This window comes from Pristis pectinata, chromosome 3, assembly GCF_009764475.1.
Source record: "Pristis pectinata isolate sPriPec2 chromosome 3, sPriPec2.1.pri, whole genome shotgun sequence".
Taxonomy (NCBI): Eukaryota; Metazoa; Chordata; class Chondrichthyes; order Rhinopristiformes; family Pristidae; genus Pristis; species Pristis pectinata.
The window spans coordinates 80,840,494-80,864,929 of NC_067407.1; the positions used below are offsets into that span (position 1 = coordinate 80,840,494).

General features: G+C 41.6%; 1 protein-coding gene across 1 annotated transcript in view; it reads left to right on the forward strand.

The window, feature by feature from the left end:
* The first annotated feature begins 3,798 nt into the window (after positions 1 to 3,798).
* memo1 (mediator of cell motility 1) overlaps positions 3,799 to 24,436 on the forward strand; it is a 41,978-nt gene continuing 21,340 nt past the window's right edge. The window contains exons 1-3 of the mRNA XM_052011034.1: positions 3,799 to 4,072; positions 13,326 to 13,407; positions 16,746 to 16,814. Coding sequence (XP_051866994.1) covers positions 4,012 to 4,072; positions 13,326 to 13,407; positions 16,746 to 16,814 — 212 coding nt within the window. The 5' untranslated portion in view covers positions 3,799 to 4,011. The remainder of the gene's footprint in view (positions 4,073 to 13,325; positions 13,408 to 16,745; positions 16,815 to 24,436) is intronic.

Genomic DNA, 24,436 nt, shown 5'->3' on the forward strand with positions numbered 1-24,436 from the left:
CAGTTGATATTTACGAGTTATATTCTCTTCTTTCTCTGAAGAATCGTGTTTGACTCTGGATGAAGCATTAATCCAACTGTTTTAGGTGCTTCCAAGGTCAAAGTCGAGATTGTTAGTTGCACAAGTACGTGCGCGCACAGGTGCAATGAAAAACTTGGAGCAGCATCGCAGGGACGTAGCTTTAAAGATATAACGTGAGGTTTTTTTCGGTTCCCTATGTGGTTTGGTAATGCCAACTTGCACAGTTTCCTGAGGTAATGTTTCCAACAGTCGTAGGGCTTGTTGATGGAAGGTTTCTGCATTACCTGCCACCTCCAATTTAGCAAAGCACCAAGTTATCGTCCCTCGAATCTCCAGTATCCCTGTGACTAGCAAACAAAAAAATTCCAACAGAAAATGAAAACATACAACCTTTCTTTAAAGTTGGAGACGCGAGACTGCAGGTGCTGGAACGTGAAGCAAAAAGCGAGCTGCTGGAGGAATTCAACAAGTCAGGCAGCATCTGTGGAAGGAAATGGACAATTAATGTTTCAGATCGAGACCTTTCATATGAAGAGTCATCCAGAGGAAGGGTCTTGACCCAAAACGTCGATTTTCCTTTTCCCTCCACAGATGCTGCCTGACCCGTTGAGTTCCTACAGCAGCTTTTTTAAAAAAAATTTTTTTATGCCCCCTTGATTTTTCTCTCAGCTTTTCTGCAAGAGTGAAAGTTGCATTTTCAATTCATAAGTGACTCCAAGGCATATTTGAAGGGTAACAATCCAAAATTCCAGACCAGGTTGTTATTTTAGTCGGTTTCCTTTATAGAAGACTGGTTGCTTAGAAAATTTGTGGCTCTTGGGGAAAATTATGCTCACGACAGGTGAATCGCTTTGATAAAATGCACAACAGAATGGAAGGAATTGATGGTAAGTCTGTTGCACCTTCCAAGACATGATGTTTAAAATAACCAGGTGGCTGGCATTTTGCTAACTTCTTTTGTAGGTTCTTTTTAAAGTGCGATGCCTACGTTGTGGCTAATAAGGAATTAAGAGCATTGTTCTCGACAAGCAAGTTTAATAGACTTTATGATTGAGGGTGGCACAGTCATACTGCAGGTAGTGCAGCAGTCTCGTAGCTCCAGCAACCTGTGTTCAATTCTGACCTCTGGTTCTGTTTGAAGATTGCAGCGTTCAAGCAGTTAAAGCTGATCTAGCTGCTGGAAGCTATATTCTATTTCTGTATTGTCCGTGTTTGTGATGAGATCAGAAAGATGCATCCATCTATTTCCGTGTTGCACATCCAGCATGACACTTAAGAAGTTACTTTCTGCTTCAGAACCCCAGACTGAACTAAAGGTTCAACGCAGCTGATTAGAAACTACCTGTGAGAATTTCTCAGCAGGAGGTGATGGGGCTTCATGGGTTTTAAACCCCACTAATCAAAATCAACACATTAAATATATGTGAGCCCCTCAGATCGTAACATCGGTAGAACTCACTGAATGTATTCTCATCTTTAAGTCAGCATGGGGAAACATTCCAAACTAATTCACAGGAACGGTGGGTAGCAGATGGCCAAAAGTTTGGTGAAAGAGGTAAGTGTAAAGAGTTATCTTACAGGAGAGGTGGAAAATAGATGGAACATTTAAATCCAAGGATGATCAAGAGGTGGGAGTGAGATGAATGTGGACATCTCAGAAATTTAGCTGAGGATTGCAGAAATAGGGCTGAAGTCACAGGAAGAATGTCAAAACAACAATGCAAATGCTGGGCGCCTATGCCAACCAGTGAACACAGGGAGATGGAGTTAACTTTTCAGGCCAATGATATCTCTGATATAAAGCTAGTTATAGAAGTTGTACAATGTGTTAAATAATAGCTGATATTTGCCTTGGGTTCTGGGTGACCAGATTAAAGCTGACAGAGAGACAATGTTTTTTCCAGAGTGGGGGTGATTGGATAATCCTGCTATCAATCGAGTATGTCATCCTCATTGATCACAAGATCACAAGACAAGGGAGCAGAAGTAGGCCATTCGGCCCATCGAGTCTGCTCCAAAAAAAAGAGAAATTGGGGGGGATGATGTTGCTTTAATGCACATAACATGTATGAAATTATCCTCCACTCACTGCATTTTTTTCTGTAAACTGGGAAATTAGGAGAAGGCTGTAGTCCATGCCATTAGCAAAAAGGGAAATCTCTGACAAAGTGGGGATGACAGATGGTAGGAATTGTTGGTCATGACACTAACAATTCTGTACATGGTCTAACAGTGACATCAGGAACAGGAGCAGGCCTGCTGACCTCTCAAGCCTACTTTGTCATTCAATAAGATCGTGCCCAATCCAATCCTGGGCTCAGCAACACTTTCCCACCCTCACCTCATATCTTTTGACTCCCTTATAGCTTCAATGTCTGTCAATCTTTACTTTGATTATAATAACTCCACCTCCGGTCGTCTAGAGAATTTCAAAGATTCATCACCCTCTGAAAAAGGAATATCCTACTCATCTCCATCTAAAGTGAGTGATCCCTTATTCTGAAACTATGTCTCCTAGTTCCAGATAACCTCACAAGGAGAAACATCCTGTTAGCATCCACCTTTCAGAATACTATATTTTTCGGTAAGATCCCCTCTCATTCTTCTAAATTCCAATGGGTATAGGATCAACCTTTCTTCATACCTAAAACCCTTCATACAGGCATCAACCTCACTGCAATGCAAGCATACCGAGAACAAAACTATGCAGTACTCCAAGTTGTGTCAAAACTTCCCGACTTTTATACTCCATATCCCTTTCAATGAAGGCCAACATTCCATTAGCCTTTCTAATTACTTGCTATACCTGCATGTTAACTTTGTTTCACGTAACACCATCACTTTGTACCACAACATTTTGTTGTCTCACTCCCTTCAAACAATAATTAATTTTCGCACATTGTACTCCATCTGCCAACTTCTCACCCACTCACTTCAACTATCTACTTCCCATTGCAGGCTTCTTGTGTCCTTCTAACAACATGTTAACCCAACCATCTTCGTGTTATCAGGAGATCTGGCTAGAGTACAGTTAGTCCCTTCATCCGCCATTCATAGTTGCATCCCAGCACTGATCCTGGTAATGGACTACTTGTGGGATATAGTTACACTAATTTTTTTTTAATTTCAAAAATAAACTTTATTCACAATAAAAATTAAATACAAAAGAATAAACACAGTGCAAAGCACTTTACACTTTTTAGTGTCATTTGGTCAATGTATTCATTAGTGCTAGCATATTTTTTTACCTAGCATCATTGACACTCATGTTGTGATCAACCTTCTGTGCTTGAGGGGCTACTGATATCCCTCTAGTTATTGCCAACCGAATAATGGATCACTTATCCAGCCTCTCTCTCTCTCTCTCTCTCTGTATATATATACACACACACACATATATATATATATGTATAGATAGATAGATATAACACACACACATATATATATATATATATATATATGTATAGATAGATAGATATAACACACACACACACACACACACACATATATATATATATATATATATATGTATAGATAGATAGATATAACACACACACACACACACACATATATATATATATATGTATAGATAGATAGATATAACACACACACACACACACACATATATATATATATATGTATAGATAGATAGATATAACACACACACACACACAAAAGATGCTGGAGCAAACCAGCCTGCAGATCGTTCGCCCTTCCGCGTCCAATTTGCGCGTTGACGTCGATGTGGCCGCACGTTCCTAGACGTGGTGACGCGGACGCTGCGCCGGGCTCGGAACCCCCGAGGGACGCTCGGCTCGGCTCGGCTCAGCTGCTGCTTTGTTCTCGGGCTCTGGCTGGCCGGGCAGAGCCGGTGACCGGCCGCCTGTCTGAGTCAGTGTCACCAGCCCTCAGGTGCCGCTGGGTCCAGGCTGTGGCCCTCCGTCCCCGCAGACCCGCCGCGATCCCATCATAGGAGGCTCCGGCTCTAAGATGTCCAGCCGAGCCGTCTGCCGAGAGGCCAGTCACGCCGGGAGCTGGTACACGGCGTCAGGTAGGACCGGCCGGGGCGGGCAGCGAGACCTGCCCGGGGGCACGGTTGGGTGACAGAGTAGGGAGATGGGACTTCTATTGGGTTACAGAATAGGGATAGGTGGTTACTGAGATGGCAGGGTAGGACCACGGGCGGGTTATTGGATGGCAGGGTAGGACCACGGGCGGGTTATTGGGTGGCAGGGTAGGACCACGGGCGGGTTTATTGGGTGGCAGGTTTGGCAGATTGGTGAGCTATTGGGTGTGGGGAAAACATACGGATGAGTCATTGGGTGGTGGGATAGGCAGATGGGTGAGATAGGCACATGGAAGAGTCGTTGGGTGGCGAGATAAACTTGTGGATGAGTTATTGGGTGGTGAGATAGGCATACGGATGAGTTATTGGATGAATGGGTTATGTAGTGACAGGGTAGACCTATGGGTCAGTTACTGGTTAGCAGGGTAGGGATGTGGTTGGATAATTTGGGAGAAAGTATGGATGTGGGTGGGTAACGGGTGAAAGAATGGACATGGTTGCTGGGTGACAGGGTAAGGGTCTAGATGGGTTATTTAATGATGAGGTAGGTGGGATATAGGGTGGCAAGTAAATGGTGTAAGTGGGTTGTTGGGGTAGGTGAGTTATGGAGTGACAGTTTGGGAGCATGGGTGTTAATTGGAGCTGGGATATGGATGAGTTGGGTGACAGAATAGGAGTCATACTTTATTATTGGGTAACAGGGTGGGTTAAGGATGTAGATTGGTAATTGGGCTAATAGGGTTGGGAAGTTGGTCGTTTACCAGGGTGAAAGATTGATTGTTGGGTGACTGGTCAGGACAATCGGTGTGGGTTTTGAATCTCAGAAAATTTACCACTAGGGAGGAGGCCATTCAGCCATCATGTCAAAAAAGAACTACCCAAACTAACTACCCACCTCCCAGCATAATGTCTGTAATCTTTGGCTCTTCAAGTACACATCCAAGTACTTTTCAAATGTAATGATCCCCTTGTTAAATTCTTTCCTCATTTCCACTTTAATTCTTCTACCAATTACTTTAAATCTGTTGAGGGAAATAGGTCCTTTCTTTTTACTCTGTCCAGGCCCCATCTGATTTCATGCACCTACATTGTCTCTCTTAGCTTCCTCTGTTCTAAAGAAAAGAACACCAGCTTATTGGATCTTTCCTTATAGCTTCAATTTTCCAGTCTTGGCAATATCCTTGTAAATCTCCTCAGCCCCCTCTCCAATACAATCATGTCTTTGATGCAATGTGGTGATCGAAACTATGCACAATACCAAAGCTGTGGTCTCAACAGTTTTGTGCACAGTTCTTGCATAACTCTCTGCTCTTGTATTCTGTTTCAACTAATAAAGAAAAGTGCCCTATGCCTTTTTAACCACTTATTGATCCTACTACCTTAAAGAATCTGTGGATAGAGACTATAACATCTCTATGTTCCTTTGTGTGACTCCATTCTTTCCCATTTATCATACATTCCCTAGTGGTGTTGCATCTCCCCAGTGCATTACTTCACACTTCTGTGGATTCAATTACATTTGCCAACTTTCTGCGCAATGGACCAGACCATAAATATCTTCCTGCAGTTTAATGCTTTTCTCCTCGCTATCAACCACATAATTAATTTTTTCATCATGCAAGCTATATTTGGGTGTAAATTAATATATAAGACAGAAAACAAGGGGTTGAGCACTGAGCCCTGTGGAAACCCATTGCTTCCAGTCATAAAAACATGTCAACCCTGTGTTTTCTGCTGCAGATCCAGTTTGCCACTCCCCATTGGATCCCATGTGCTTGCTTTTTGACTATGTTGTCATGTGAGATCTTGTCAAAAGCTTTGGCAAAATCCACATCTACTGCATCAACTACTCTGCTTATTACCTCCTCAAAACAATTCAGTCTGGTTAGTCGGGCATGATCTCTTAACAAAACCTTGCCTACTGTCCCTGATTATTCTGGGTCTTTCTAAATTAAGGTTTATACTGTCCCTTAGAATTCATTATAATAATTTGCCCATCATCAAAGTTGTCTGAACTAATTGACCTGTAATTACTTGGTTTATCCTTTTTAAAACAATGTTACAACTTCAGCAGTCCTCTAATCAAAAGAACATAAGAAATAAAAGCAGGAGGAGGCCATCTGGTCCCACATACCTGCACTGCCATTTCATAAAATCATGGCTCATCTTTTATCTCTGCACCACTTTCCTGCATTAATCTTATTTCCTTAATATCCAAAAATCTATTGATCTCTGCCTTGAGTATACTCAGCAACTGAACCTTTACGGCACAGTTAGGTAAACATTTCCATAGATTCACCATCCGGCTGGAGATATTGCTTCTCATCTCAGTTTTCAAATGCTGATCCTTATTTTGAGACTTCAACCCATCTTTCTAGGCACCTCAACTGGAGGAATCCTCTGGCACTGCTTCTATAGCCAGGGAGGCTTAAAAGACTACAGCCAGAGCCTCTGCAATTTCCTCCCTTGCTTCTTTGAATAGCTTGGGATATACCTCACCTGGCACTTCTGACTTAACAGGTGCTGAACTGTTTAATACTTGCTCGTATATTAGGTTTATTCGATCTAATATTTCATACTTGTTCTCCGTCATTACAACATTGGCATCACCCCTTTTGAGAACTGCAAAGAATTCATTCCAAACTGTACCACATCTCTGCCTCTGCTCATCAGATACCTTTTAAGGAGCTAAATAGGGCTTATTCTTTCCTTAGTTATTTGCTTGCTATTTCTATGCTTTGAAAAGATCCTTGTATTTTCTGTGATATGCCAGTATCTCTTCAAACCTCTCTTTGCTTTCCTTATTTCACTCCAACACTCATCTAAGCTTCCTGCCATGTTAATTTCCTGGTGTCTCACAAAACTCTGTTACTTTTGCCTAATCTTGCCCTCGTGCAGCTTGATATATCCCCCTTTGACCCACTACTCTTGGGTGACACAGTCAGGATATGGGTGGGCTGTTGGAATGACAGGGTAGGGGATGGATGGGTTACTAGGGGTATGTTGGGTGATTGCATTGAAAAAAGGAGGAATACAGGTGGGTTATTAGGCAAACAAGGTAAAGGTATGTTAATTTATTGGGGGACCAGTAGGAGGATGGGTGAGTTAAAATGATAACATGATAGGGGCATGGGTGGGAATCGGGGTGAATGGATGTGTTACTGGGATGTCATAATAGAAATATGGGTGGTTTATGGTGACACTGTAGGAAAAGCTTAAGGTGATGGGGTTTGGGTGAGTTACTAGTGTCAGATTAGGAATATGGATGAGTTAATGGGTAAGTGGGAGGGGCACAATTCTGGGTGAGTTATTAGTTGTGGACAGGTGCTTGGGTTATGGGATAAGGTAGGGCTGATAGGGCAGATTGGAGGTGGGTTGTAAGTATATAGATAGGTGAAGTGACAATTGCCTGAGAGGGTGCTCTGGTTGTGATGGTAGAACTGTATGAGTTGAAGAGGAATGGTTTACTGGGAATGACAGGATATGTGCATAGGTGGGTTCCAAGAGTGAAAAGGTATATGTGGGTAATAGAAAAGGGGAGGTTTGATAGAAAGACTAGGGGACATGAAGGTGACTGTGAGGAGGCTTGTGTACAAGAGTCACTGTTGTGGAGATGTGGTTGGGTGGAGCATGTGAATATCTTGAATTTCTCAAGCCCCTTTCACAGTCTCAGGATGTTCAACCAATCAGTTACTCTTGCGGTGTAGCCACTGTTGTATTGAAGGAAACACAAGGCTGTTTTTGCATAACAAGCCACCACAAACAGCAATGTGAAAATGACCACATTCATGTTTATTTAGTTTTGCTTGAGCCATAAATGTTGGCTGGGACATTGGAAGTAACTTCCCCTCCGTTCTTTGAAGTTGTGCCATGGTATCTTTCTGTATATCTGAGTGAGCAGATGGATTATCAATTTAGCATTTCATTCAAAGAGCAGCCCCTGTGAGGGTGTGGCCTTATAGTATTGGGCTTAATCTTCAAGCCCCTGAAGGAGAACCTGGGTCTGTAGCTTTCAAACTGGTGGCAAGGTTTAACGAAGGTCAATAAGTTAAAGCAAGATTTGGGTAGCTTGTAGGTTTGAATGGAGTTAATGTTAGCGTGGGACCATTAAACAAGAGACATATGGTATAGAGTAGATTGGGAGAGGATATGTCTGGGGAACAGAGTAATAGGATTATCAAGGGAAAAATGAATTGGGAGACTGCATTGACATGGTAGTGTAGGAGCCGGGAACATACTGTTCAAAGATTGATGGGCAGTGCCTTTACTTCAATATTGGGTATGAACGAGTTTTATATGGGTGCCATAATCTAAGAAATGGGGTTCTGTTTGGGAAAACTAGTGCTGGAGAAAGAGTGAAGAGACCTGATGCAGATGATTCTGAGAGGGGGAGAAAAATACTGTTGAGCAGTGGGTTGGCATACTGACTAGTTGCATCTTATCCAACCCAATACAATGGTCTTTGCCTGTAAAGGTCCAGTGTGGAATAAGCTTGGAGAATTTTGTAGTTTAGTTTGTATTTGGGGTAGGCACACAGAGCTAGTCTTAACTGTGCACAAACTTTCTCAAAGAAGACCAGTAATTTGGGGGGGAGGGGGGAGGGGGTGGGGTGGTGGTGGGGAGTAGGTGGAGATGGTTGGGGATACAGTCAAGTGAGCTATATTCTGCATCATAACTTACTTTTGCTGATCTGAGAATACTTGACATAAATGGCTAGCTGCTGGAATGAAATGAGAGAGCATTTGATTCCCAGGATATAACCTCCTTCACCTTAATGAACAAGCTTTGGGAGGTGGGTAGCTCTGGATTTTTGGGGTTCTGCATGGGTGATGGGGGATGAAATCACTCTGACCAGGTATAATGAGTGTTGTTTGGGTTGCAACCATTTTGGTGGTGAGTTCAGAGGGTTGGGGAGTAACTGATATTGTGATGACCTAGTGCCTGGATAGCAGTTGCTTTTCAGATTTGAAAGAATTAAGCACAATGTATTTGCCTGCTTTTGCTTGATAAATTATTAAACCTTTGCAGAACCATTGCCAAAAGGGAAATAAAAGATAAAATACTCTTTGCTGGAGAATTCATTTTGTTGCTTGTGTTCTATTTTCAAAGTCAGGTTGGTTGGTGGTTTTACCTCTGAAACTTGTTACCAAAATTGGGTGTGTTAACTTTAAGCTTTTCGTTCCATTTTTACTGAAGTTTTTAGTCCTCCTTTGGTAGGTTCCTAGTGAGGCTCTGGGAGAGTGGTGAATGCCACTTTGGTAATCTGTGAAAAGTAAAGCCAGATGTTACACTGTGAGATGTGTGACATATTATCTCCGTGTAATAATGTGTGCAAGCAAGGTGTGTTCAACCCTGTTGGCAGGGCAGTAATGTGCAGGATACAAACTAAAAGATGATTCTTATTGCAGGGGGAATAAAAAAATCATGAGTTAATTCATTCCTGTAATGATTTCTGAACCCTTCTGAAAACGCCTGCAGTCCTCTGCAGCAAGAAGGTTGCATGTTTTTTTGGCAGTGCTGCTGAGTGATTCCTCCCTTTGCCACTTTGGTGTAATTGTAGGAGCTTGCTGGAGCGAGAACAGAGGATTCAAGCTCTTGTGATTCTTCACTCATGGTCTAGTGGATTTTTCCAAGTAGTTTTATACTGCTGCTGCGATCAGCTGTCAAACCACCTCCGATCATCTCATCCTGTAACAGGAAGATGGCAGGTGGCTTTCTTTTTAAAGTTGTTCACTTCTGCCAACCAGCTGCTACATTGCATTGCTCCTCACTGTTATTTTAAAACATGAGATTCCAAAATGCAGCCCTTTTGCATCCTGCATTTAGCGCCAAGACTTTATCCGTGCTTGTATTTCTACACCCTCAGTGGGCCAGGATTTTTTTGGAAGGGTTCTTCTCAGTGCTGTTGCATCAGCTGATAAATACTGAATCAAAATGTACCTATGGCAATTTGAGACACCGGTTTTACTTGGGACTTCTGGTAACATAGCTAAGTTTTTCAAAATAAAGTGTACACCATTTAGGACTGAAATGAATAGAAATTTCTTCATAAGGTAATAGTGAATCTTTAGAATTTTCTACACTGGAGGGCTGTGGAGGCTCAATCATTAATTGCATTTGATCCAGGGGTTGATAGATATCTGGATATTAAAGGAATCAGGCGATATGGTGATAGGGTAGGAATTGGTGTTTGACCATAATTTTGAATGATGGAGCAGGCTGAAGGGGCCAAATGGCCTACTCCACCTCTTTCTTATGTTCTTAATCCTGCCCTGAAAGGCTAATGGTTCAAGACTCAAGTTTATGCACCACTTGTTTGGGGAGTCAAATGAAAGTTGTGTTGCATGGTAAAAATGACCTGTGACCAATACAAATCCAAAATTACAGGAAGCTGAGCGGTGTGATACAGCAGCAGTCTGGCGGCAATAGTTGGTAATGTTCAGTAGGTTCTCTCTTGTGAATTAATTTCTCGCACAAGCAAGCTTTTTAATTAAGGAGTGATTCAACAACAAGTGTGTGGGAGTATTGAGTTACCTCCCTAAATGGTTTCCACTCGTGACCCAACCATTTTACCTCCGGCAGTTGAGTTGCCTCACTCTTAACCTTGAAGAGAGACAAACATAGGAATATCTTGCCAGTATTTAATTGAACTGAGTACTGTTTCAGATTCAAGACCTTGTCCCTCCGAAGAAGTTGTTAAGGCGTGACAATTAAAAGTTTCAACTGTTTTGATTTGAAGATTTTGGGTAAGGTTAATAAGGAATGTGGAGCCACAGATTCCAAGAATTGAAGAATAAAATGACCTCCTCTTACAAGCCATGACTTAAGGAACATGAGTGCAAACTGCTTTTGGATGAGTTCAAGATTAAGTACATCATCTATAGCTGGAACAATGCTTGGTGTAGAGGGAAAAGCCTTGGAGCCAAAGAAGATGAATAGGGGTGAAGAACTACAGATTTTGATGGACGGAATGAGCTGAAGGGACCAAACTCCTCGTACCCTGTGACATTTTTGAGGAGTGGCAGTCCATTTTTTCAGGTGTTGCCCTTTAAGCATTGGACATGTCTGCTGTCATATGTGTAAACTCGGCACGTGCACCAGGTCTTTTCTGAAAATTGTCTTCCAGATTCCTGCAGATGTCAAGATCATGCATCTGCAATGGACTATGCGATAAGACACAAATGCTGACCAGTCTGTGGTGGTTTTCCTCCCTCCATCCTCTGCCTTTCACCCTCCCAACTTCCGCACCCACCTTCCACTGCAGCTGTGCCTGGCTGGTGTTTCATGTTTGGGCCAATATACATTTCTCTATTGCTTTTGGACTTTCTTCTCCACAACTGATTCTGCACATCACCCGGATCCTCAATGCAACAGTCCATCCTTCGATAATCCGCCCTACAAGTATAGCTAGACCATGCGCAGTAGTGTTCCAAACTTGAGGGGTACCAGACTTCACGTGCAGTAGTGTTCCAAACTTGAGCAGTAGTGTTCCACCCTACCCTGTCTATCTAATCATATTCCATTGCGGGACCCCCCACTTTAACTCTGGGCTGTCTCCTCTTATTCATATCAGAATAATATACCCTAATATAAAGTGCTACCTGGTCCTGATCACTGTTCCAGGATATAAGGGTAATTGCCCCAGCCTCTTCACTTCATAATTTATTCTTAAACCTCTCTCTCTTCCTTCCATCTTTAGTAACAGTTGTGAGGACTTCATGAATATCTGTCACTAAGATTGACAGTCTGATTAGTTGTCTCTTGCATTTCCTTACCTTCCCCAAGTCTCACCAGGCCAAATTTCCTCCAAGGGTTTCCCCTGCCCTGGCTCTGAACCTTCCTCATTTCCTGGTCTCTTGCCTTCCTCTCATTGTGACCTTGCAGGCCTTATCCTTGAGACCCACTTCCGACTCCCTCCTTCAAATCAGCTGTCATTACCCATTTGATCAAAGAAAAATTCCTCTCCAAGTTTGTGAACTACTACTACATCTCCAACCTCTGCCAAGGTCTTAAATTCTAGAATTCCCTACCTTTCTTTCTGTCTGCCTTTTCATCCTCCAGGAGTTCCTTAAATCTAGTCTTTGATCACCTGCAATAATATCTTAGGTGGCTTGGTGTTAACCTTCCTGTGAAGCAGTTTGGGATGTTTAACGACATTAGCTTCATTTGGTAAATACACATCCTTTTAACTGTCCTGATATGCTAGCAATGTTTACTGTTTAAGTGTTGTGGAAAGCACCTACAATTTGTGTGTTGTTACACTAGTTTTCTGTCAACCGTCACTATGATGTGAAACATATGTTAAATATAGTAATCATTTTAAATCGATGTTAAAACTTTGTAGAAAACTTTGTATGTTGTGCAGTTCCCTTTGTTTTGTAACATTTGTCAAGATATTTTTAAGCAGCATTGTTCCCTTTGGAAAATTTTACATGCATGTATACTGTTTGGAAATGCAGTATCTTAATCCCTTCCGATCCTCTTGTCTATGTACCAGCTTAAATGCAAGGATAAGAGCTTTTTTTGTTCCTTGGCATCAATGCTGTTTACGGGGAAATCGGGTCAGGCTGTCAGTGGACGATGTGGGGTCCAGTGTTAGGAATTTCAGCACCATTTAACAAAACCCACAAACTGCTGATACTTGCATACTCTCTCTTTAATATACTAGATTGCAAGGGCCTTCTCTGGGGCATAATCCAAAACCCTGCTGCCCGTATCCTAACTTTCACTAAATTATATCCAGCTATTACTGCTTGGCCGACAGTAATTTACAACACAGGAATGTCTAGATTTTAAAACTCTTCTCTCCTTTGTTTTCCTTCCCACCTTGACCTGTAACCACCTCCAGATTTGCGATTCTTTGAAAGTTTGACGTGGTTCCTGCATATCCCCTTTTTCATTGCTCCTCCATTAATGACTTTATTTGTGCAAGTTGTTGTTCGATCGTTTAAAAGTTGCTGACAAGCTAAAGGGAAAATGGATTAGAAACCTGGTCAAGTAGGTTGGTTGAGGCAAAGTGGTTTGAAGAGGTAAACCCAAATCATAGAGCCCACACTCTGAATTAATGATGGGGTAAATAGAATGGGGAAGATACAAGAGATGAGGGAGCAGAACAATTATGTGGGGTAGTTGGAGGGCTGAAGAATCATGGTAGATTCAACGTGAAATGTGACGTCAGAATCTGTGTTGGGGGGGAAAGAAAGGAAATATTAAAAATCCTTTCTCTCTCTGTTTTTAGGACCTCAACTCAACGCACAATTAGAAAGCTGGCTTGCCCAAGCACAACCCACTGGGAGACCGGCTAGAGCTATCATTGCACCGTAAGTCCTCAGTTAAACCGATATATTGCTCTGTGACTACTTTTTCAGTTAACTTCCACATCTATTTTGATCAAGTTTGTTTGACTCAAGTGCCTTGGTTGTATTTTTTAAAAAAAACTTCATTGGCGTAGCATCTTATTGCAACCCTTTGGAGTCCCAAAGAGTGTCACCCCATTCTGTTTGAAGTTTAAGTAAAGCTGTACCAAGATGACACCAACTTTTTTTGTGTGGTGTTGATGAGGAGGGGAGCTGTTCAGGAGGAACTCTTCTTTGAGAAGTGCTTTAGTAATACTTGCATTCGACAGTACAGACAGATTTCTCCTATCACTCCGAAGGTGGCATCACTGTTAGTGCAGCACAGCACCCACTTAACGCTATACCAGTAGTTTCAGCTTATATTTTGAGCTCAAATCTCTGGAGTTAACCTTTTGATTGAGGCAAGAGTACTTCCTCGTGGTTAACCTGACATCTCGTCTTTACCTTCATGTCATGACTCCATATCTTCATCTTTATATTACTAATGCTTTGATTTTTGAACTATAAGCCTTCCCATTAATGTTTTGTTTATAAGCAAAGCTTACTTTCATCGGTGATGATGTCTTTGTTAAACATTAGCATTTTTGTCTCCGGGGTTAAAAGGAGTTCAGAGTCTCTCCAGAGAGTTAAGTGTGTAATCCACACTGACAATCTGGTGCAGAATCTTCCAGAGGAGACATTAAACCAAGGTTTCCTCTTGGCTGGGCATAAAAGACTACATGACTCTATTCAAAAAGGAACAAGTTCATCCAGTGTTCTGACTGAATTTATCCCTCAGACTAAAAGCCCTAAATAGATGCATTTCATTGCTGTTTTTGGGAACTTGTTATGTGCAAATTGAATGACTGTTATCTGACCTCAAAATAATGACTACCCTTGTCACATATTTCATTGGTTGTAAAGTGCTTTGCAAGTTGTTTTATAAATGCAACTTTATTCTTTGATGTGATTTTGAACCATCTGTTTTAGTCTCAGTTTTCAGTCAAGTAAAAGTCTTCACCTTTAACTATCCTTGGGTAATGTAAAATGTTTTAGGTGAGTTTAAAATATTTATAAATTGCTCACAGTAATACAACTTGTTTTCCATTATTCACATTCTCTTTCTCAAACTGCAAGAAGGGCACGATAGTGTCCGTGAACAAAGGCAGTACAAACTGATTTTGAATTGGTTTAGTTTAATTTATTAATATGGTCAGCACAGACAATGGGACAAAGGGCCTGTCCTGTGCTGTACTGTTCTTTGTTCTATCTGGAACTGTTTACTGGATTATGTTCACATCTGAGACAGAGGATCTTGCTTTGAGAGTGGTGCACTGTTAGAGTGTCTATTTTTTGACTGACGTTAACTGGATTCTTAAGATCCAGTGGCACTATTGGAGGTAGAGGATAGAGTACTTCCATTGTCCCTTCAAACATTCCTCCTCCAGAAGAAGTCAGTTTAACTTCCACCACCTCAAAGGACATTGCATGAGCATGCAATCACCTCCAATGTCCCCTCTGGATCATATGCTAGTTTACATTAGATATATCTCATCATTCCTCCATCAGCATCTTGAAACTTCCTAATTCTACCATAGGTCCACCTTCACCAAAACCAGCAGTTACCACACATTTTCACCTTGAGGGTAAGCAGAAAGGAATCTCCTGGAACTGTAGTTGCTGTTTAGACCCTAAACCCAAGGCCTGGCAGCAATCCATCCCTTGAACCCCATGTTGCCACGTCCTTGCTGGTTTGCTTTTGTGTGAATTTTGCAGAGAAATTGGCGGCAAAGACCAGTCACAGTTGTCTCATTGGCAGTTAAATCTTAAATTAGAACATCCAAGATCCATAAGAAGATTTAAAGCACAATGGAGAATATCCAGCATTATATGTCTGTGCTGATTGTTGGCTAGACTGATTCAAAACTGTTCCCATTGTTTTGTGGACTGCCCTTCACCTCTATTGTGCACTGCACTAAATGTAAATAATCTAGTTATCTCTGATTTAATCACAAAGCAATCAATCCACCATCTGTTCTCTTTATTTTTTTTAATTGTTAACCTTCCTCCTCTTCTAGTAACAGTCTTAAATGTGACATCGATTCATCACCCAAGAGTTAAATGGTCGATCTGACAGTATCAAAGCCCTTATCTATTAAATCTCCACTTGGCAGAGCACACATTGATTTAAACTTTTACATGTGTCTTCTGAAACTTCATGAAATGCACCTACATTGCACACAGATTAAAAGTGCAAATAGAATTCCCCACCCAGGTGCCTTTTTTCAATTATCTCTAATATGGACAACTTTTACTCTGTTTTAGAAGTAGCTTCGTTAGAGATTCGTATAATCTGTACCTAAATCTAGTTGTTTTTCACCAGTGTTACCAACAGTCATGCTGTTCAAAATGCTTTCTCACTGTCCCATTGGATTTTGTATCATCCAAAATTCTGGAAGAGTGGTTTTATTACTAAGTGATTTCCTTCTCATTGTTTCATGTATAGTGCCTAAATGTTTCAGTCCTAAACTGATACCAGATCAGATGTGTCAAGCTTTTAATTGATCCTGCATGTGGTGTGATTCATTTCCTAACAACTGTTTGTTATGTAAAGTACATTTAAAACTTGCTTACTTTACATTACTTGTTCTTGAGAGATCCATTGCTATGCCAAGGTGAATTAGACCCATGCAAGCAAGAAAACATGTGAAAGATGCCTGTACTGGCAAAGCATAGTGCTAGGTCACAGACATAAGTTCACAACAGAGAGCCAGCCATAAAAATTGAAATCTGCCTGTTGTGTGGGAATGGACATTGTCCTGAGGCTTTGAATGGGTCATCCTAGGGAACATTTCTGTGTATTTCTGCTGAAAAATGCAAAGGTGGGAATTCTCTATTGATATCTTTCTGAAGGACCCTGAAACCTGATTGCCTAGATATTCCCCTGTCATGGGAAACAAGCTTAGGTGAAAATGCGTTTTATGGCAATGCCTGAGGTTTTTTTCACTCCTTTTCCAAGCAGTTCTCTCTCTACCCTAAACAGTCAGCAGTTGACCTGCTTCTTAGCCTCTTTAATGTGCTTCTATAAACTGCTGCTGATGGGTACAGTAGTGCAGACCCAATGACGTTCCTCCTGATTTCTCCCTCCCATGCTGGGAAGTGCTTAGTTTCATCTTGCTCCATTGAGTTGGAACTATGCCCTTCATTGGACTGCTGGCTTAAGGCCATATCCTACCATGTTCTGGAACCAGAACTTGTGCTGCCTGTGGACATTTTGTTTAGATCTGGGCTCATGCAAAATTCTTCTGCTTTTGTCTTTACAGTCATGCAGGGTACACATACTGTGGATCTTGTGCTGCTCATGCTTATAAACAAGTGGACCCATCCATCACGTAAGTAAATCTCAATGCTGGGGCTAATCTCCTGGTAGACATTGTCTTAAGCAATGCAAACTTTGAAGGGACAGCCGACTAGAACTGGGGATGAGAATGGTTAAGTCAGCTAAATGTTGTGTGTTGCAGGACATCAGCAAAATTGAAGCCAAAGGAGTTACTGAAGCAGTGATCGTACAGATAGGAAATTGTTATGGTAAACTGTTATTTTCAGATTTGTGTATAACATCTAGTGGTATTTCCCCCAGGAATTATTATTAAAACAACTGCTCCTTTTGTTACAGATCAATGCCATGGACTTGCATAGAGAGGGCATAAAGTCAAAGATTCTAGGCTCAAGAAGTGTAGTAAACAAAAAGGATGCTTGTGATGAACTTCAGGAAGCATAGATTGGTGACCTGGGCAGATTAAAAAAAATACACGAAATGTTATATTGCTAGGAAGAGTGAGGACATCTGTTAAATTTGTACCATTTCAAAAAATGCTTTTTTTTGAGGGTGATAGATCCAGTTGAGAAACAACATTTAAAAAAACACAGATGAAAGTAGGCTCAATAGTGTTTTGTCTTCAATCCAGATTTTGCAGTATTCAGTTATCTAACATATATGTTCATTCTCACCTCCTGGAGTTCGTGGAGTTGAGGCTGTGTAAAGGAAGCAACCAATTGACAGAGTAATGGTTTTACAGGCTGTCCCTGGGTAATGAATGGGTTCTATTTTTACAGACGTTATGGACAAAATCAACTCAAGTAAGAAAAAAATCACTTTATATGGTCACCACACCTCCACAGTATTGCAGTGAATGGAATCAAAAGCACATAGGTTGAAAAGAAAGACCAATTACTAAAAGTGGAGAGAGAGAGGAAACTAGTTCTGCCATTTGTAAGAATGAATATATGTACGTACATATATCAGACTTTTGTATCTTTGAGTGTCTGTAAGTCAGGCATTCATAACCCAGGATCAGCCTGTATTGAGGAGTAGGGCATTAAAGATGGAGGTAAGGGAGTGAGTAATTGCTGGCTGGTAAAACAGATAGGAGTAACGGTAAGCCTTTCAGCCTCTCAAGCCTGCTTCACTATCCTATATGAATGTGGCTGATCCTCTATTTCAATACCATATTCCCACATCCTCCCCATACCTTTAAAAGCCTTTTATATCCAGAAATCTATCTCCTCCTTAAATATATTCAGTGACTTGGACCCCACAGCCTTCAGTGAATTCCACCCTATGAGTGAGAAATTTCTCCTCATCTTGATCCTAATTGTCTTATCCTGTATCCTGAGACTGATTGCTGATTCTTGATCCACCAGTCATAAGGAACATCCTCCCTGCACCCATCCTGTCAAGCCCTTTCAGAATATTGTACACTTCAATGAGATTTCCTTTTTGGCCCAATCTCTCCTCGTGCAACAGTCTTACCTTACCAGGAATCAATCTGGTGAACATCTGTTGCACATTCTCTATGGCAAGTATATCCTTTCGTGTCTGAAGAAACCAAATCACACACAATAGTCAAGGCTCTGTATAATTGTAGCAGGTTGTGACTATCAGTAGGTCAAAGACCAAAGATTATTGTTTTGTAAGTACAGATCCGAGGGAATTGGGAGGGCATTTTCAAGTGGTGGACACAGTAGAAAGTGGGAATGGCATTGAGGTATGTGGGTGGAGAACGATACATGGAGGTGATCAGACATGGTCCTATTTGTGTTTGAGATGAGGGGTAAAGCAAGGCCATTTGAGATTGCTTTCAAGAGCATGACAGTGAATATGAGTTGGAGTTTATGTGGCGGGAGAGATTGAGGAAGGATAGAAATGCAACAGATGCAGAATATAAAAGACATAATGATTTGAGGGGAGGGTTGAAATCATAAAAGATGAGAAACTGCTGAAGATGAGTAAATTCTCACGGTACTGGAATGAGAAATAGAGAATGATTTTAAATGAAGGACTGGCTATTTTCTAACTAACTTTTCAATGGAATGGCAGATTTGGTAGGTAGAGGGATATATTGGATTTTATATGCATTTCAGCAGGCATATGTTGAAGTTCCATCCAAGAGATTATTGGGCAAGGTTAAAGGTGTAACAATCAGATGCAACCATGTGCAATGTCAAATAAATTAGTTAAGACATTGAAAGTTAAATTGATAGGACATGATGGCTAGTGTTCTCCTAGCTTTTCTGTATCTTAAATCTGTAATGGAGTAAAAGGACTTGGGTAGCAGTGCATGGAAACTAGCGCATGCAGGTTCCCCTCCAATCATAAGGTCAAAAGTGAGGATGTTTGTTGCTTGCACAATGTTCAATTCCCTTTGCAACTCTTCAGAAAATGAAGCAATCTACACACACAGCAAGACCTAGATAATGTTCAAGCATGGGCTGATAAGTGACAAATGATGTTTGCACAATACAACTGCCAGGCAGTGGTAATCTCCAGCAAGGCAGAGTCTAACCACTTACCCTTGGCATTCAATGACATCATTCTTGCTGAGTCCTCATCATTATTATTCGAGAGTCATCTGTGCAGAAACTGAACTGAACCAGCAATGTGAATATTGCGGCAACAAGAGCCGGTTGGAGGTGCCCGGCAATGAATGGAGCAGAAGGACAAGGGTAGCAAGTGCATGGAAACCACCACGTGCAGGTTCCTCTCCAAGTCGCATACTACCCTGACTTGGAGCCACATTGCAGTTCCGTTGTTATCTTTGGGTTTAAATCCTGGAACTAGCTCCCCAACAGAATAATGATAGTGTTTACACCAGAAGGACTACATTGATTCAGGAAGGTGCATCTCTGCCACAGTACGGTAATCAAGGGCGGCACGGTAGTGTAGCGGTTAGCGTGACGCTATTACAGCGCCAGCGATCGGGGCTCAATTCCTGTCGCTGTCTGTAAGGACTTCGTACGTTCTCCCGTGTCTGCGTGGGTTTCCTCCGGGTGCTCTGGTTTCCTCCCACATTCCAAAGATGTACGGGTAGGTTAATTTGGGTTTAAAATGGGTGGCGCGGACTCGTTGGGCCAGGAGGGCCTGTTACCAGGCTGCAAATAAAAATTTAAATTTAAAAAATTTAAAATTTAAAAATTTAAATTCAAAGTAATGGGCAGTAAAAATTGGCTTTCGCACCAATGCTTGCATCTCAAAAATATTAAATACAAATAGATACATAAGAGATTCTGCAGATGCTGGAATCTGGAGCAATACACACAAAGTGCTGGAGGAACTCAGCAAGTCAGGTAGCATCTATAGAGGGAAATAGACAGTCAACATTGCGGGTCAGGACCCTTCATCAGGACTGGAAAGGAAGAGGGCACAAGCCAGAACTTTCAACTGTCTATTTCCCTCCGCAGATGCTGCCTGACCTGCTGAGTTCCTCCAGCATTTTGTGTGGAATACAAATAGATAATAATGTGCACATTTGCTGCAGAACTTGGTGGTATATTATGAAGGAAGGAAGTTGAGGGTTAAGCAGTGGCAGAGTAAAATGTGAGAGTTTGAAAAGAGCATCAGATGGAAATTGTCCAGATTGGGAAGGATGACTAATATGAGGAAGGGAGTAGTTTTACTGATTTGGGGATCTATGTAATTAAATCATTTCAAAATAGTTTAAGTACAGAAAGCTAATGTGATGCTGGCATTAAGTTTAACTGGCTTTGTTTTAAGAATATAGAATATGGAATTGAGTATTCAGGAGTGTTACAGCAGGTTCCATAGAGCACTTGGATTGTTGTGTTTAATTTTGGGTGTTTGCAATAGACAGGAGGTACTGGCCTTAGAGGATTGAGCTGTGACTCCTGAGGTAGACATGGCTGTGATTATAGAGGACCTGGGTTACATTCTTCAAAGCTGAGGGGGACAAGGGATGATCTATTTGATGTGTCTAAAACAATGTTGGGAATCATTAGAATAGAGGGAGAATGGACTCCTCTTATCAGTGAAATATTCAGGATAAGGGAACTATTCTATAATTAGAACATACTGATTTAAAATGAATCCACAAAGTTGACTTGCTAGAATGTTATGACAGTGCCTAATGCACTGTCTTTGAGGCTAAATGCAGAATTATTTGATTTTTCTAAAGTGGGAGACAAGACTTCCTTGGACAGTAAGGATATTATGTGACTTGAAGAGAACCAGTGAATTCAGATTAAAATGATGGAGCTGCAGTAGCTGACAAAATGGAATGCAGCCAATGCCTGAATGGCTCACTCCATTGTAAAAGGTTAAGTTAATTCGTGAGTAATATATAATATGGCTCCTCTGTGTTAGTCATTACAGAGTTAAGTAGCTCACAACTGAAAATCTGTTACTGTCCATCTGCTTACCATTTTTCCTCGCCCCTCTCCCCATTCCTTCCTCCCTTTACCCACCCACCAAACCCCTCCCTTCTTGCTGCCTTCCAACACCACCCCCCACCCCCCACCCCCCAGCTGCCCTGGTCATCACCTTCCCATCTGCCTTTCTCCATTCCCTCCCCCCCCCCCCCCCCCCCCCCCCCCGGTTTCTTCCAGCTGACCTCTACCCCCTTCCCTTCTGCCCTTCTGGCTGATCTCCTCCCAACCCCTTCCCTTGCCCTTCTGGCCAACCACCACCGCTCTTCAGAAGCCATAGGTGGGGTCTCGGCCAGAAACGGTGACTGTTTATTTCCCTCCATGGATGCTGCCTGACCTACTGAGTTCCTCCAGCACTTTTTGTGTATTGCAGCAGTATTTTGGTCTCTCGCCCTTTACTTGTGTGTAAGCCTTAATAGCCATTGCAGCTGCATGGAATCCCATCACAGTCAGATAGCTCCACGCAAGTTCCTTCAGCCAATATCACTGGATGACCAGCACAGGGAGGAATGTTCTTTCTATATGCTAATGTAAAACCACAATGATCCAAATCAGCAAGAGATTCTGCAGATACTGGAATCTGGACCAACACACACAAAATGGTTCTTTCCAAATCACATAATACCCTTAATACCCTAAGCAGGTCAGGAGGGAAATAAACAGTTGATGTTTTGGGTTGAGACCCTTCATCAGAACTGGAAAGGAAGAGGGCAGAAGCCAGAATAAGAAAGTTGTGGGAGGGGGAGGAGTAGATGCAGGCAGGTGATAGGTGAGTCTAGGTGAGAGGGGGAAGGTAGGAGGGTAACCTGGTTGGTTTAAACACTCGGTAGATAAACTCATTGTCTAGAACACACAACTGATCATCAGATAACTTTATCATTCTGAGTGATAAAATGACAGACTGGTTCACTGCTTAATTACTGAATGGAAAGGGACTTCGTCTATTGCTCAATTGCCTCCCCTTTTAAAGGAATTCAACTAGAAGTGTTTTAAATTAAAAGTCTACTTTTGGAAGCATTGTTTTTTTTAAAAGAAGCCACATTGCGTGCTGAGCAAAATTAGAAGCAGATGTTTATTAGGTAATATGCAATAATTTTGCCACCACTGAATTCCCCACTATCCAACAACTTGGGAGGTGGGGTCAGCGACAGGGTCATCATTGATGTGAAACAACTGGATCAGCCACATAAATACTGTCGTTGCAAGAGCAGGTCAGAGGCTGGGTAGTCTGTGATGGGTAACTCATCTGACACCCCAAAGCCTTTCAATTACTGACAAGCACATGTCCACACTATGGTTGTATACACTGCACTGCCTGGATAAGTACTGCTCCAACTGCACTCAAGAGGCTCAAAATCATCCACCTTCCTATCCAGCACCTTAAACATTCATTCCTTCTGTCACCAGAGCATTATGGTTGCAGTGTGTACTGTTCATGAAATGCACTGCTATTATATTGGTAGACTACCCCAATGGCACCTACCTACCTCAACCACCAAGAAGGCTGGGCAGCAGGCACATGGAAATACAGGTTCCCTTCCAAATCTCACACCACCCAAACCTGATGATATATTGTTGTTCTTTCAATGTCATTGGTTCTGAAGCCTGGACCATTTTTTAACAACGCAGTGAGTACCATCTCCATATGCATTGCAACAGTTCATGAAATTGGCTCATTATCAGCTGTTTAAGGATAATTGGGGAAGACTGACTACTGGCTGGTCTTGCCATTAAAAGCCACATTGTAAATAAAAATGAGGTGAAGAAATGTGCATTGTTCATACTTGCTACTTGTGAGTAAAAAAAACAATCATGGGTCTCTGAGTAGTGTATGATAATAGAATGTGAACAATGGCTGCAATTTGACTTTTTAAAAAATAGCCAAATTCCTATGGTTTGATTGCAGTTTTCAGGAATTGCACTGGAACAGTTGAAGATAGGCATCATTCTGCTTTAAAAACATTACAAGGTAGTATTCCATCCTCTCCAATTTCAAAAACTCACAGGATATTACTGTATTTTTTCACTTTGTTAGATTGTCCTGTGCAAATATTGAAAGTGCAATCCCCTGTTAAGTGCTTGAACAGTAACATGCACTGTTCTGATTGCTGTTTAATTTTGGTGCATTGTGATAACCTCCTCCTACTCTACAGCCTCACTCCACTGCATTTCCTTTTGAAGGTGGTGGAGTGGGACTGCCGAGTACTCCAGCAGAGTAAGCTTCATTGTCAATTAATGAAAGGCCACTTGATTGGAGTGTGAGAGAATGGAAGTGTCCCTTCAGTTTTCACTAGCTCATAAATGGATACTTTGTGCTTACAAGATGACCTGTGGAGCAGCTTGTTAGGGAGCTAAACAGTGTGTTCATCCAAGGGTTGCATCAAACATTTTGTGTCATCTGATTTTGAGAAGGAAGACTGACAGGTTATTTTACTTTCCATGTTTTTCCTCTATTTTCATTTCCTCTCTCCCTTGACATTATCATCAATATTCAACTTCTGCAGAAAACAATGTTTGATGTTCTTCGACCCCAGCCAGTCAGAATATGTGTTCATTGCTTGCAGGGTATAAAAGCTAATTGCAATTTTGAATTCACAAATGATCAGAGAATTGAACAGAAGGTCTGAAATTAGGGTAAAATTGCACCGTGCTGCTATTTGAAATTGATGTGTTTACAGCAGCATGACAGTGAAACTTCGATAATTCCCTATCCGATCATTTGCAAAACCCAATGGTTCAGTGTCTGGTGCACAAGGTGATGTTTGCCAAGCTCCCTTCTAACCTGCCTGGGCCCCAAATCCTGCTCTCCCTTGAAATTTACAGGGTTCATTAGAACATTTATCCTGCTAATGTGCAACATTTTTTAAAAAAAGAACTAAAAATGCCTTGGAGTATTAATATTAATAACATCTCATGATCCAGAAATTTGCTAGTCAGGAATCCCCAAAGTCCTGAGTGTGCCTGAGTATTTGTTACAGTCTCTGTGTTCTCAGTGACTTAAAGTCTTTCTCAGTTGAGTAAGAAGGGACAAGTAGCCACTTTAACACAAGTGGAGATTAACATTTAAACCACTGGATAAAATCTTCAGTAATAAAACTGAGATGCCAGTGTTCAGCAGCCAGAACCTGGGTTATAGAGTCACAGAGATTCAGCATGGAAACAGGCCTTTTGGCCTATCTAGTCTGCTGACCATCAACCACCCATTTACACTGATCCTACAATAATCCCATTTTTTTAAATATTTCTTCCCACCAACTCCCACCTGATTTTATTACTTACTGAAACACTGGGG